Source organism: Ipomoea nil, unplaced genomic scaffold (genome assembly GCF_001879475.1).
Source record: "Ipomoea nil cultivar Tokyo-kokei standard unplaced genomic scaffold, Asagao_1.1 scaffold1868, whole genome shotgun sequence".
NCBI classification, from domain to species: domain Eukaryota; kingdom Viridiplantae; phylum Streptophyta; class Magnoliopsida; order Solanales; family Convolvulaceae; genus Ipomoea; species Ipomoea nil.
Window position 1 is genome coordinate 433,754 of NW_017618296.1, and position 14,241 is coordinate 447,994.

Consider the following 14,241-nt stretch of genomic DNA (forward strand, 5'->3'; position numbering starts at 1 on the left):
ACGGGGTTCGACCTCGCTCGCCACCCGATGGAAGAGCTTAACAACCTGAAGTTGAATTACTCAGGTCGAAGGGCTACTACCCTAAGGGGGCACGAGGACCGACCTTGCTCGCCACCCGACGAAAGAGTTTAGCGGCCCGAGGTCGAATGACTCGGGTCGGAGGGCAATTGCCCTAAGGGGGCACAAGGTCCGACCACGCTTGCCACTCGACGGAAGAGCTTAACGGTTTACGCTACTACCCTAAGGGGGCAAGAGGTCCAACCTATTTCGCCACCCGACGGAAGAGTTTTTGGACCGAGAGTACCCTTGGCCATATAACTACACCTATAAAAAAACACACTAATACTGTTAAAAAGCCAAAGCTAGTCCATGGTGCGGGGGTCTGACCCCCAAGTAAATCTCAATCCCCGAGCTTGATGTCAATGAGCGAAGTCACCAAGCGGAGGAGCGGCCTAGCCAAGATCTCGGCCGAGACCAACCTCGGACTCGGTAGTGAGACGAACCCTTGTGCCGACCCCTCGTCCGAGGTGTCCTGTCGACCTCTCTGCCTCGGCCTCGGCCTCGTGCTGACTCTCCTTGTCCAAGGCAATTGTTCTAGCAGGTGCATATATAGCGGATGGGGGGGGGGGGGTCGACTTTGGTCATGTCACCCCCGTTCGGTCGAACAAAAATTTTAATGCAGTTGTTAGCAAAGCATAAACCAAAGCAAGGAAAACAAAATTCTTCATTCAACATTGATCGGGTTCAAGTGCATAACAAACGATTAGGCGCAGGTCGGAAGATTATGAGACGCGGGTGACCTCCTAGGTCAACTCCGTGGGTGACCTCCTGGGCCGACCCCGTGGTCGAGCCGTGCCCATAAGCCGACCCCCTCTGGCCGACCTCTCGACTGGAGCTCCAGCCGACCCACCCGGGTGCCTGCGGTCAAAGACGGTTGTAATCGTACCCTCCTCTTTAGGGGGGGGGGGGGGGGGGTTTACGGGTCTCCTTGGTATAAAAGACATCCATTTTGTCCCTTTAGGACATCACTTGTTTTCTCTTACCATATTTACAATCTTCGTCTTAATCTATTGCCTCTAATGATATTACACTTGTTGTAATTCACTTACCAACTCGTTATTAACACAATATTGTCCCTGTGACATATATTTTTCCCGTTACCTTGTCTATTTGCTATTCTATTTATCTATCGGGTTTATTAATTCGGATCCTCGGGTTAATTAAATATTTAAATCTATCAACTTCATATTAAATTGTACATAAGTTCAGAAACCTCGTTGTAGTAGTAGTCATATAAAAGCATTAATTTTTTTTTAAAGTACTATTGACCCTGTCACATATGGTATCTATTTATAAAATATTAAAATTTAATTGTTTGGAAATTAAATATGGCAATGAATTCATGCAATATGCCCCATTAGTTTGCATGGAAAAGTGATCAGTGTATGTTTAGAACTAATACTTTAGCTACATGCATTTACGTACTATTCTCTATATTAGTTAGAAGAAAATTAAAGAATGAAAAAATCACGACACACTTTTTTGTTTAGCTAGTAAATGAAAACCTTTCATGAACACGTTCACACGGTGATAACAAATATAATTTATTCATTTTACATCCTATAACAACTTGGTTACAAATGATGTCGTTTAATCTATAGTCAGCCTCAGAATCGACACCACATATGTAGTGTGCGAAGGGGGCTTATACAAATGTAGTACATAGCAATATAATGGTTGATCAATACATCAAATTCTTTGAAATATAACTAGCTAATTAATCACAATAAATCATTATTATTTAATAATTATTATGTATATTAATCAATTCAAACAAAAGAAGTGAGTGCAGATCGATAAGTATTTCCGGGCTGCCAACCGGCCGGAATGACGTTGTCGGCGACGAGAGTCTTGCCGGAGTCGTCGGTGAGTTTGAGGGAGAAGGGCGGTTTTAGTCCGGAGGGGTCTTGAAGCATCCACACTGCACCCCAAGAGCGTTGCATGGGAAGCCATGAATCCGAGTTGAAGGCTTGTTTCAGTTCTACGGCGCTGAGGACCCCTTCACCTCCTACGTATTCAATCACAAGTGCAAAATAGTAGGGGTTGGAACCAGAATCCAAGTGAAAAGTCAGTGGTACTCCCGGATACTTGCACTCAACTCTGTAATTGTATGTACACAATCATTAATAAAATTACAAATAAAATGTGAATATATACGGCGGAGGGCCAAATCTATCAATTAGTGACTAGGAGATTAAGGTCAGTGAAGGGTCAAGTCCAACTTATTGTTATACCATGGACTGGGTTCATATTGCATTGTCAACCCTAGTCTAAGGGCCCAGTCCAGCCAATTGTTACGTTATACCATGAATTGGGTTCATATTGCATTGTGAACATTGGTTCAAAAATTATGTGTCTGCAATTAACATATTATGTACTTGTAATTAATAATTTGTGTACCTGTAATCAAATTGAAAACACATAACATCGTAATTACAGACAAAATGATAAGACACATAAATTGTTAATTGCAGACACATAAGATGTTGGTTAACATGTTATATATGTGTCTGTGGTTAACATATTCCATACCAATAGTTAACTGTTTATGTCTGTAATTACCATATGATTTGCCTTTAATTTGTTTATACAGGTAAAGAAATGGTTAACTGCATGTAAAAAATGTGTCAATTGTAGATGCAAAATCTAAAGGTTATTTTTGGGCCATAGTCTATAATGTAAGGTAGAACCTGAATCGTGGTATAATTTGCCAAGTCTAGCACCAGGCCTCTAAAAAATGTGATGGTCGTGTATAAGAAAATAATGTTAAGCTTTTACTACTAGGTATAACTTTTGATATAGTGGTAAACATTTGGTTCTAACAATATTTTGTATGACGAATAATCTAAATTAAATGACAAATAAAGTACCTTCTATAATGAACGTTGAGCACTCCGGCGTTGCGGAGCTGGTCAGCTTTGCCGGAAGCTGCCATGGCTCCAAAAGCAGTGCCACTCATGTCAAAATGAGTTGATTCCCATACACATCCCGGACACTCATCGGTTATAACCACGGTCACCGGCTTTCCCGAGCACGCTGCATTTTCAGTGCATTTTATCTGCAAAACCCAAAGAGATATATAGAATGATTCATATTTTCGTTCAGATGAAATCCATGCAATTCAAACACTTACTAGAATCTTCAAGAAACTAACTGAGTAAATTATTATATACATATATTAGGGAAAAACATAATTGGTTGACCTCATAACAAGCTCCACATCCTTTGCCAGATTTGAATAGAGAAGGACCACCAGCTGTTACTAAGGAAGAGAATGGTGGCTGCTCTACACTATTTCTGTATCCACAAGCTCCCCCTATTTACACAATGAAATTCAGTTTTTCTTTAAAAGGTGGTGTTTGATAAAAAAAAAAAAAAATGTGCAGGTGACAAAATTATATATACGTAAATTAATAAGAAATCGCGAACTTTCTAAACAAAATACATACTATATATATATACTAGGTTTTACGTACCATCACTTCCGGCACCATTGGGGTTTCCATACCAAGTGGCGCCGGCAGGGTACCAGTCGGACTTGGATTTGGATTTGGATTCAGAGATGTTGAGGTTCTTGGTGTTGAAGCAAGAGCAAGAAATGGCAAGTGTAGAAAAGAGTAGGAAATAGGTAATGAAATGAGGCATTGTGATTAGTTTTACTTAATTGCAAATCTAAAATCACGTACTATATAAATATGCCTATTCTACTTTTCAATGACTAAGTTGGATGATGTTTGGCTTGATGGATGAACACAAATGAACCTAGTATGTGGTTTTTATAGAGCAATGGGGGGCTATATTTGTCATTCAAAAACAATTCTTTGACTTCTATCTTCTAAAAAGGCCATGTGAGAATTTTTAGATTTTACATGATTATTTTAATTAGTTTGGTGCAATATAATATAATGGAATTTTGTATCAACTAGCATAGATCAAATAAGAGTTATTTTATTTTAGTTTACCTAATTTAATAAAATAATTTGATGAAAATCTAAATGGTGACAAGTGTAGTCTTTGAACAAAAGAAACCCTAAAAACTAAAATTACTGTTTCATTTGGATAGCATTAATTCCTAATTAAATCAACTTTCAACAGTATAGAATGGTTGCAAGAAGAAGGATTTTATTTGAACAAGTTGCCGCAAAAATAAGGACATTATGATATTGACGGGTTTGGCGCGGGAAATTATGAAAACTCTCAAGCTTATTCTGTTACCCTTCCATTATGATACTACTGACCGGTTTAGTGTTAACTTATGACCGGTTTAGTTTTGCCTCCTGTCCAAAACTTTATGAGGAAATAAATTTTAGGATGTGGTGTAGTGAGACAACAACCAAAAGCCAAAAGCTTCTTACATTCGTAATTTGAAGGAATTTATTTCTGCTTAGATTTTTTTATTTTTTTATTTTTATTTTTATTTTTATGACGAGGAAAATCCACAGTCATTATTTGAGAGTGTATATTTGGTAAACCGTACTCCTTTATAATAATTTGCAAATCACATAGAAGATGTAAATCATACTAAGAAACTCATGTACGAAGATGTTTGACCAAAAGTGTATTAGTAAGAATTGAACTTGTAATAATTATGTCATACTATTACATGACCTTCAGGTGCTTAAAGGGTATGAGATTGATCTCATTTTAACTTTTGCAGCTATGTCTAAGGGAAGGTTTGTTTTGTTTCATTTGTTGTAGGAACATGTATTTTTAGAATAAAGAAAAATGTTTTTTAAACACAATATTAAATATTTAATAAATGTCACAACTTTTTTTTTTTTTTTTTTTTTTTTTTTTTTTTTTTTTTGTATCGAATACTTATATATGAATTAATTAATTTCGTTTCAAATTTATCATATAAAATTAGACTTGCTAATTTGCGACACGACATGTTAACATGACACGAGATTGAAAACAAAAATACTAAGTTAGTGTTTACCCTTAACGTGCCACATATCATTCATGAATTGACCTTTTAAGAACCCGTTAAAATTCGCATTTTAATAGATTATCCACTTAACCTATCAAGAACTATTAACATTAGCTATGATTTTATATTATTTTATCATTTTATGAAAATTATTACGTTATGTTATTAATTAAATATATTTACTTGTTTTTTATTTAATTGTAGATTTAGTAATAAAAAAATTATTTTCTAAACAACAATTAAAGTAATTAACATGGCCAAGCACCTTGTACTCAGATGACACATTTGTGTCTCCCCTTGAAGGAAGGTCACAGGATCGAACCCCGGTGGTGGGAAATTGATTCTTTGGACTGCAATTGATAGAGAAAGTATAGAACAGATATTACCTTGTAATAGATTCAATAGTATTAAAAAAAAAAAGTAATTGACATGTCTAACGGGTTTTAAACTAGTTGTTGTGTCATATGTGACATGTAGATTTGAAACCATGTTAACTAAGCTTGTCTATAATATTAACATGTTTAAAAATCATGTTCATGTTTGCGTTTAAAAGTCTAACCTGTGAATCTTAACAGGTCATATTCATGTCGTTATCGGTTTAACCAATTAACGAACTTGTTGGTTTTTATCACTTTTGGGCAGTTAATGGTGGACTAATACAACCGTTAAAATGAATATATGGGCAGTTAATGGTGGACTAATACAACCGTTAAAATGAATATATGAGAATATGGAAATTATAGAGAGAATATCAGGGGTCGTTTTATTCATGTACGGGGTGTCTATTTATACATATATATTTTGGGCTAGGAGTTCTACAAGGCATAGAAATCCTAGTATAGACTGTCTCATATTGCAATTGTTATGCTGTGGTCCCGGGTCCACCTTGCAAGGTGGCTTGACCAGGGTCCAAAACGGCGTTGTTTTGCTTCAAAACGACGCCATTTGAATTTAAAAAAAAAATTGCTTCTTTCATTCCTCTTAACTTGCCGTTTGTCTTCAAAATTTGTTCTTCTATATTCACAAATTTTGAACTCTATATTCATAATTGCAGAACTCTATATTTACAATTTCAGAACTGAATATTCACAATTTTAGATCTCAATATACAAAATTACAGAACTCAATATATTCACAATTGCAGAAATCTATATTCACAATTTTTGAACTCTATATTCACAATTACAGAACTCTATATTTAGAATTTCATAACTCTATATTCACAATTAAAGAACTCTATATTCACAATTACATAACTGAATATTCACTCGCTGAGTTGTTTTCAATAATTAAAAAAAAATCATTGGTTGAGGAAACGGTGCCACTAACAACACCGTTATTTTCACACGCGCAAATTGCGTCGTAGTTTGGACGTGGATCCACCTTGCGAGGTGGACCCGGGTCCACAACATAATTTGTCGTCATATTGGGAGTCATTGTTACAATAAGGAGCCCAATCCTACTACATTATGAATAATAAGTTGAATCGTTATTACATTATGAATAATAAACTCAATCCTTAATGTACTACGAATAAGTCTAAGTTGCTCATTCCAACTCTTGCAGGCAGCAATTATATCGTGGACTATGGTCCAAAAACGGCGCCGTTTCTTTACTTAAAGAAATGGTCACCGTTACATCTTAATGGAGCGCGTACTTTTAGTGTGGTAATTATAAAATGAAACTACAGTGTATTTAAAATGAGACTGAAAAGGCTTGATTCAGGCTTGAACTCGTGTACGTAAGTTATGTCGAAATTTGGTATCATTTTTCCCAACACAACCATGGGCCCACAGCAGAACCACGACACTAAACTCTCATGTGGTTCATCCTCTCGTGCTGGCTGACCAGCGAGTTCGGCCGCTCCTCTCGTGCTGATGTCGAAACTGAACAGCGAGACAGGGAGTTCGGCCTTTGAACCTGAAGCTCTCGTGTGCTGACAACAAGAGCCTAAGTGACTGTTGTGAGATTAAATTCATCCGTTACGGAATTAAATTCCTTTTAATTCTAATTTTAAATTTCAAATTTAATGTCTTGGTAGTGGCCTGCTGTTTCCGATGTTACAAGCTGATTTTTAATCAATTTAAATACCATCAATTGAATGTTATTCACTTCAACAATCCTATATAAGAAGGGGTAGAGCAGCATCATTTTTACCATACTCTCTTCTTTAGCCTATTGTGTTTTAAACCTTGCTCTTGTTCGCCGGGTTCAAAGTTTGGGTGCTCAAACGTTGAACCGTAGCACGTTTTATCCTGAGAAACCTAGGCTACAACGCTCCTAGCACTTGTGGGAGGTAGCAAATAAGGTTTTAAGGAAAGAGTGATTCACTCGACTCGTGCTAACAACTTACACCAAATCCGAGCCATATCTCTTCACCCTTTCCTTCCTAATTCTTCCTTAAAATAATAATCCCTTTTAGTTGGATTATTATTGAATTTTACCAACAAAATATCCAACACACCAACCATCAGAACCCATTTACACAAATTGTCAAGTCTATATAAAATCATGCCATCCATTCTCACAATGTGAATGAAATATATGTACTTTAAAAATTGAAGCGAATTGAAGAAAATATTGTAGATTTCCTATAGTTAAACGGTGCAGTGGGGTCAATCTTGAAGGAAATAAGATCACAATGCATAATAATTGAATTTGTAAACTTGTTTTAATATATTGTAATAAATGTCTTAAAGAATTTAGAGATGTAACAATCAAATTATTCTTGTTATTTTTTCTTCTTTCATTTGCATTTTTTCAAATAAAGACAATCAGCAGACCGTGTCCGCAATCTCAATCCTCTTAGATAGTTTATTCCATTGTTGAATTGTCAAGTATTTCTTCTCTTCTTAATTACAAATGAAGGAGGATAAGCAATTTCAATGTAAACATCAGAACACATGGTTAATACAATTATTATAAAATACATAATTAATTAATTGTACCAATGTAATGAGAAAGTGTCATATTGTATGAATTAAGTGTCTCAAATCGATGATATTTTCACAAAAGTGCCAAATCGTGAAAGCAAAGAGCATTAGTTGAAGTTCAATAAAGAGATATAAGTAAAAAAGATTAAATAAATAAGAAAATCGACACAAAAAGAAATATCTATCTATGTATCTATCTATCTACCATTTTAATAAGAGTCAATAATGTTAGACCCTTAACTTGAAAAAAAAAATATCGGTAGTATTGTTTCTTAAAATAAATTATTCATATTATTTTGATTTTAATATTTTTTTAATGATGATTCATATTATTTTGATTTTAGTATTTTTTTTTATTAATTTTCCTTATTTATCCTCTATTATATTATTTTCTTCCCTTAAATAACCTAAACTCCGTTAGTATAAACTTTAGTAACGGAATACCGTTAACTATTTATTATTTTTAACTTACTCATTAATTTCTATAAGAAAGGTCTTAGGTTCGAATCCCCATCCCAATTAGAGTTGGCATAATTGTTAAACATATACTACAAATATGTTAAAATATATTTTTTAATATATATATATATATATATATATATATATATATATATATATAATTTAACATAAACCTTGTTCAAATAATTAGTCTGGCTAAATACATAATATTCAAAGTTAAGCATCAAAGATTATAAATCAAGAACTTTAAAAATCATTTAATTTTTATGCATTTAAAAAAACTAATTTAGGTTAAGTTTTTTTTTTCGTTTAATTAATCTTCTTTTGTTTATTTAGATCAAAACAAAACTTAATCTTTCAATTATACTTTTGCATTATTGGTATGATTTAGGTCGTTATTGTATTAATATTTTTTGTACGTATTTTTATAATGGTACAATTGTACATTACTTTACAAATATTATACTATTATTTTTTTTATCGGTCAAATTTGTTTTTACATAATTGTCAGGCTTGTGCGACCTAACTACAAAGTTGTTGATCATAAATACAATTACACCTGGACTCTAAAACGGTATGACAATTTTCTAACGAATTGACAATGTTGACATTCCACGGGCTCCAATTAAACAAGTTTACACATCAGGATTTTATCAATGAATAAAAACTTCTAAAGAAATTTGTAAGTTAATTTTTACTATATCATTATAACAATATCTATTGTAACTATATACTTTGAATTATTTATTATCATCCTCTATTGACATGAATTGTAACAATTGTCATTGACAAATTCTCAAAATAATTTGTCTCAACAACGAATGTAAATTAAAAAAAAAAAAAAGCAATGATTTCATTATTGTTGATTAAAAGTATGTACGCCACTTTATTACTCTTATTAAATATGTTAAAATATATTTAAAAAATATATAATATAAAATTTAACATAAACATTGTTCAAATAATTAGTCCGGCTAAATACATATATAACATTCAAAGTTAAGCATCAAAGATTATAAATCAAGAACTTTAAAAATCATTTGATTTTTATGCATTTAAAAAAAAGGTTTAGGTTAAGTTTTTTTTTTTTTTTTTTTTTTTTTTTTTTTTTTTTCGTTTAATTAATCTTGTTTTGATTATTTAGATTAGAACAAAACAAAAAAAATCAATGATTTCATTATTGTTGATGAAAAGTATGTACCCCACTTTATTACTCTTATTAAATTAAATAAAGTAGTAGCTACAACAAAAAATAATACATATGCATTTAATTAATTTAGAATTAGATGTCTATAATGTCTTTATTTAAAAAATTATTCATTATAAAAAATTTAAAAAGAGATATAAAATCAATCTCTCATATATTATATTGCATTTATATACTTTAAATTATGAATTTAAATAAACAAATTCAATATTTATTTACATATGCATGAACATCTCTGATATAATACTGCATTTATATATTTTAAAATACTTATTTAAAAATAATCATGGGACATTATTTCATTGGCGCAAAGCGCGTAAAAGAATTAGTATACAATATAACGATAAAGTTGGACAGCGAGATAGGAAGAACAGAAAGATGATAAGTGAAGATCAGAGTTCGAGGGATAGAAATTTGAAGCCAATTGGAAGTTGCATAACACAGAGTACGTGTTGATAGACATAAGGTTGGCTAGCAGAAAGTTCAAGGAACAAAAAGATGGAGTTAATTGAAAAAAAAAAAAAAAAAAAAAACACAGAGAAAGGCAGAAAGATGGAATTGACATATATAAAGTTACCTTTTCAAGAAGACAAGTAGAAAGTTGTTTTTTGTTTTCTTTTCTAAAACAACATAATTGTCAAAAAGTTAAAACAACCAGAATATTATAAGGATGTTCACAAGGAATTCAAGGTAGATCTCTCAGACGTTCTCATATATTCTTAATTGTGAGACAGATCGAATCAAATTAGGTCAAGTTGAGTTAATATAGAATGTTTGTTACTTATATGAAAAGTTTAATACTTTTGAGAAAAAATGTAATATTTTTACATTTTAGGTTCTGTTTAGAAAGTAGAAAAAAGACTTTTGGAAAATATTTTCTGAAAAATAAGTTATTTTTCAGAAAACATTTTCCTTTCAGATGTTTGGTTGCACAATGAAAAATTATCTTTTTGTGTTTGGTTCATTTTCCAGAAAATGAGTAGGAAAATGAACAAAATTGTATACTTTATTTTCCAACTCAAACAGGTCTACTTTAAGATCAATTTTTCATTCACCATTATCACTTTTGAACATATAAGACCCTTAACCCATGCAGGCCTAACGAGCCTGTCCCGCTAAGACCCTTAACCCATGCAGGCCAACCCGCGGCTAGGCCCTAATATATAAATAAATAAATAAATAAATAAATAAATAAATATATATATATATATATATATATATATATATATACATACACAAAAAAATTAATATTATTTATAGATTTTACTTATTTTTTTGAACTTTGAATTGATATTAATTTTTGTTAGACTTTAAAATTGGATTGCAAATTCACAATGTTAATATTTGTAGGTTTTAATTATTTTTTTGAACTTTGAATTAAAAAATAAAAAATAAAACAAAAAAAGCTCGCGGCCGGCCCACGGGACCCGTCAACCCGTGCTTGGTGAGCTATGGTTGCATGAACCCTAGCCCACGGGCTTGGTGAACTGACCCGCAAAAGCCCGCCACAAATTAGGCAAGACAAATTTTGCATGTGCATACCTTGAAAAATGACTTCCTCCCATAAAAAGGGGAAGTCATTTTCCCCCAAAAATACATATTTTCCTTTAATTAAGACATCATTTTTCATTGACCTCATTTTCCCCCTCTTGCCAAACCCGGGAAACCCGGAAAACATTTTCCAGAAGTCATTTTTCGGGTTTCCAAACGCACCATTAATTGAAAAGTATTACATTTTAATCAAAAGTATTACATTTTCCCTTATAAGTAATGTTGCAATTGTTTATTACTTATAAGAGAAAATGTAATACTTAGAGGAAAAAGGTGATACTTTTAAATTAAAATGTTTTTCATAAAAAATATTACACTTTCCCATATAAGTAATAAACACTTTATTCCTGATTAGTATTACATTTTTCAGTATAAGTATTACATTTTATCTTGACCTGACATGTTTCACGGATAGGATCCGTGAGACGGTCTCACACAAGTTTTTGCCATCTTTTTAAATTTGACAAGTTACCAACGCTAAAATTCAAAAAGCTATCTAAAGCAGCTTTTTCGATCAGTTTTTTGAGAAAATAAATTATACTCTTAAATGTCATTTTGCATATAATTAACTATCAACTGACAACTAATTTGTCAAACATCATTCTACAACTAGCTAATGCTATCAATTAGTCAAACATGCTAACCCTATTCGCTAACCGCTCTCGGTTAACATATATTTTTCAAACACCCACTGTATTGAGAAAAACAGGTCCAAAAGCACTAAAAACCCGTAATTTGCTGACCTCATTCTCTGATAATTAGCCAACCTTAATTACATCCTGCGTTTTTGTTGAAAAATATAATGAAAACGAAAAACACCATTCCTAAGAAAAATGTACTGTTGCGAATATTGTGTCTTAATACGCAGTAATTCCGTAGAAAAAGTTGTCCTAACAGGTAGAAGCAATTGAAAAATAGGACTAGTGCTAATATTGCTAATTATGCCTAATTTTTTTTATTACGTAAAATGACACGACAAATTAAATTCTGATAAACTCAAAGATCATTAATCTTCTCTCAAAAAATTTGGTATAGACGAGATCTTGAAGAATCTTAATTAAGATTCTAGTCTTGTTGATGTCATGCATGTTTATCATTAAGGCTGGTAAATACGTCTACGCAAGGAATTCTACCGCAGTATGTTAAACATCCACTACACATATTTCAACTAGAAATTTCTATAATCTTTTACGTATGTGAAACTGTTGCAAAATTGTGAAAATATTTCTGTTGTATAATTTGTTATTCACAAAAACTTGTGTGAGATCGTCTCATAGTAAATTATTGTGTGAATCGTGGTTTACACATCTGTATGGGGCACGGTCCAAAATGACGCTGTTTTGATGTTAAAAAAAAAAATTCCTTGCTCCACGTGCATGTTAGAGTAATGAACAATCTGGGGGTAAGATAATGTATTTTATAAGTTAAAATAATGTACTTTATATGTGTTAGAATAATATATTTTATGAGTTATAATAATATACATTATGTGTTAGAATAATGTATTTTATGACCTATAATAATGTACTTTATGTGTTTTTAGACCGCGGTCCACACAGCTGTGTAGACCACGATATATGTAATAATGATCTTTGTCATGGATCTTTACTTGTGAGACGGGTCGGGTTAAAATGAAAATGTAATACTTATACTAAAAACTGTAATACTAATCCGAAAAAAAAGTGTCTATTATTTATATGGGAAAGTGTAATACTTTTGAAGAAAAAATGTAATACTTTTATATTTTTTTTTGAATGCGTAATACTTTTATATTTTGATTTAAAAGAATTACAATTTTCCTCATAAGTTTTATATCTACTATATACTATATATATACTAATAAGAGTCCAAGAGAGTTAGGCCTATAATGGGTAGAAAAAATGACGGTCAAATTTTTCAATCAAATGAATGACTCAGATTGATCAGATTTTAATTTTTCCTTAAGATTTCCTAATTTATCCTTAATGAATATGATTATCCGTTAACTTTTTCGTTAAATATTATCTTTTCCGTTAATTTTTGTTAATTCACTGTTAACTTACTCATTGATTTCAATAAGAAAGGTCTTAGGTTTGAACCCCATCCCAAGCAAAGTTGGCATAATTAGTACTCTATTTTACTCTTATTAAATTAAATAATAATTTAGTAGCTACAACAAAAAAATACATATGCATTTCTTTAATTTAGAATTATGTGTCTACAATGTCTTTATTCAAAAAAAATTATTCATTATCAATAAATTAAATAAGAGAAATAATTTCATTAGTTATATTGTCTTTATTTTTCTTCAATATAAAAATCTTTACATTCAAATTCATCAATTGATTATATTCGCTACATTGTCTTTATTAAAAAAAATTATTCATTATCAATAAATTAATTAAGAGAAATAATTTTATTAGTTATATTGTCTTTATATTTCTCTAATGTAAAAATTCTTTACATTCAAATTCATTAATTGATTATATTCACTACATTGTTTATTATCTTTTTTGTGCACTATTTTTTAATTAAATATCAAAGTTATAATACAAAATAATGCTATATATTTATTTACCAAGTATTTTATTAATGCCATGAAAAAACTTAAAAAAATATAATTAATAAAGCCAATCATATTAGCTTCTTGAGGGATTTTTTGACAAATAGAGTATTCAAATCACACAAAAAATTGAAGTGAGAACTACCTCGCAATGTCCTTGTTTGACAATCAGATGTTAGCGGTTAGCGTTAGCGGATTATATTAGCGAATTTGACCATCGAATTATTTCAACGGTTGGTAAAAAGATATTTGAAAAAATTAGTTGTTTAGATTAACATGTAAAATGACATAAGGGTATACATATATTTAATAATAATAATAATAATAATAATAATAATAATAATAATAATAATAATAATAATAATAATATAATAATAATAATAATAATAATAATAATAATAATAATAATAATCATTGTTTTAAAAAAAAATATAATTAAGCCAATCATATTAACTACTTGGGGGATTTATTGACAAAATGAGTATTCAAATCACACAACAAATTAAAGTAAAAAACTACCTCGCAATGTTCTTGTTTGGCAATAAGCAGTTAGCTCTTC

At 31.4% G+C, this 14,241-nt stretch overlaps 1 protein-coding gene across 1 annotated transcript; it reads right to left on the reverse strand.

Annotated features, from left to right (window-relative positions):
* Window positions 1-1,595: 1,595 nt before the first annotated feature.
* On the reverse strand, window positions 1,596-3,793 carry LOC109193328 (putative expansin-B2). The gene is made up of 4 exons (XM_019344189.1): window positions 3,537-3,793; window positions 3,264-3,376; window positions 2,931-3,118; window positions 1,596-2,160 (listed from the first exon to the last, which is right to left on the reverse strand). The coding sequence occupies exons 1-4, from the start codon at window positions 3,703-3,705 to the stop codon at window positions 1,830-1,832; spliced, it is 801 nt and encodes a 266-aa protein (XP_019199734.1). The 5' UTR covers window positions 3,706-3,793; the 3' UTR covers window positions 1,596-1,829.
* Between the last annotated feature and the right edge of the window lie 10,448 nt (window positions 3,794-14,241).

Bases quoted from the DNA above. Each gene is read 5' to 3' on its own strand.
- LOC109193328 (XM_019344189.1), bottom strand. From the start codon at position 3,705: ATGCCTCATTTCATTACCTATTTCCTACTCTTTTCTACACTTGCCATT. The intron at 3,377-3,536 runs GTACGTAAAACC...TTGTGTAAATAG, and splicing joins CAATGGTGCCGGAAGTGATG to GGGGAGCTTGTGGATACAGA. The intron at 3,119-3,263 runs GTCAACCAATTA...TGGGTTTTGCAG, and splicing joins GATGTGGAGCTTGTTATGAG to ATAAAATGCACTGAAAATGC.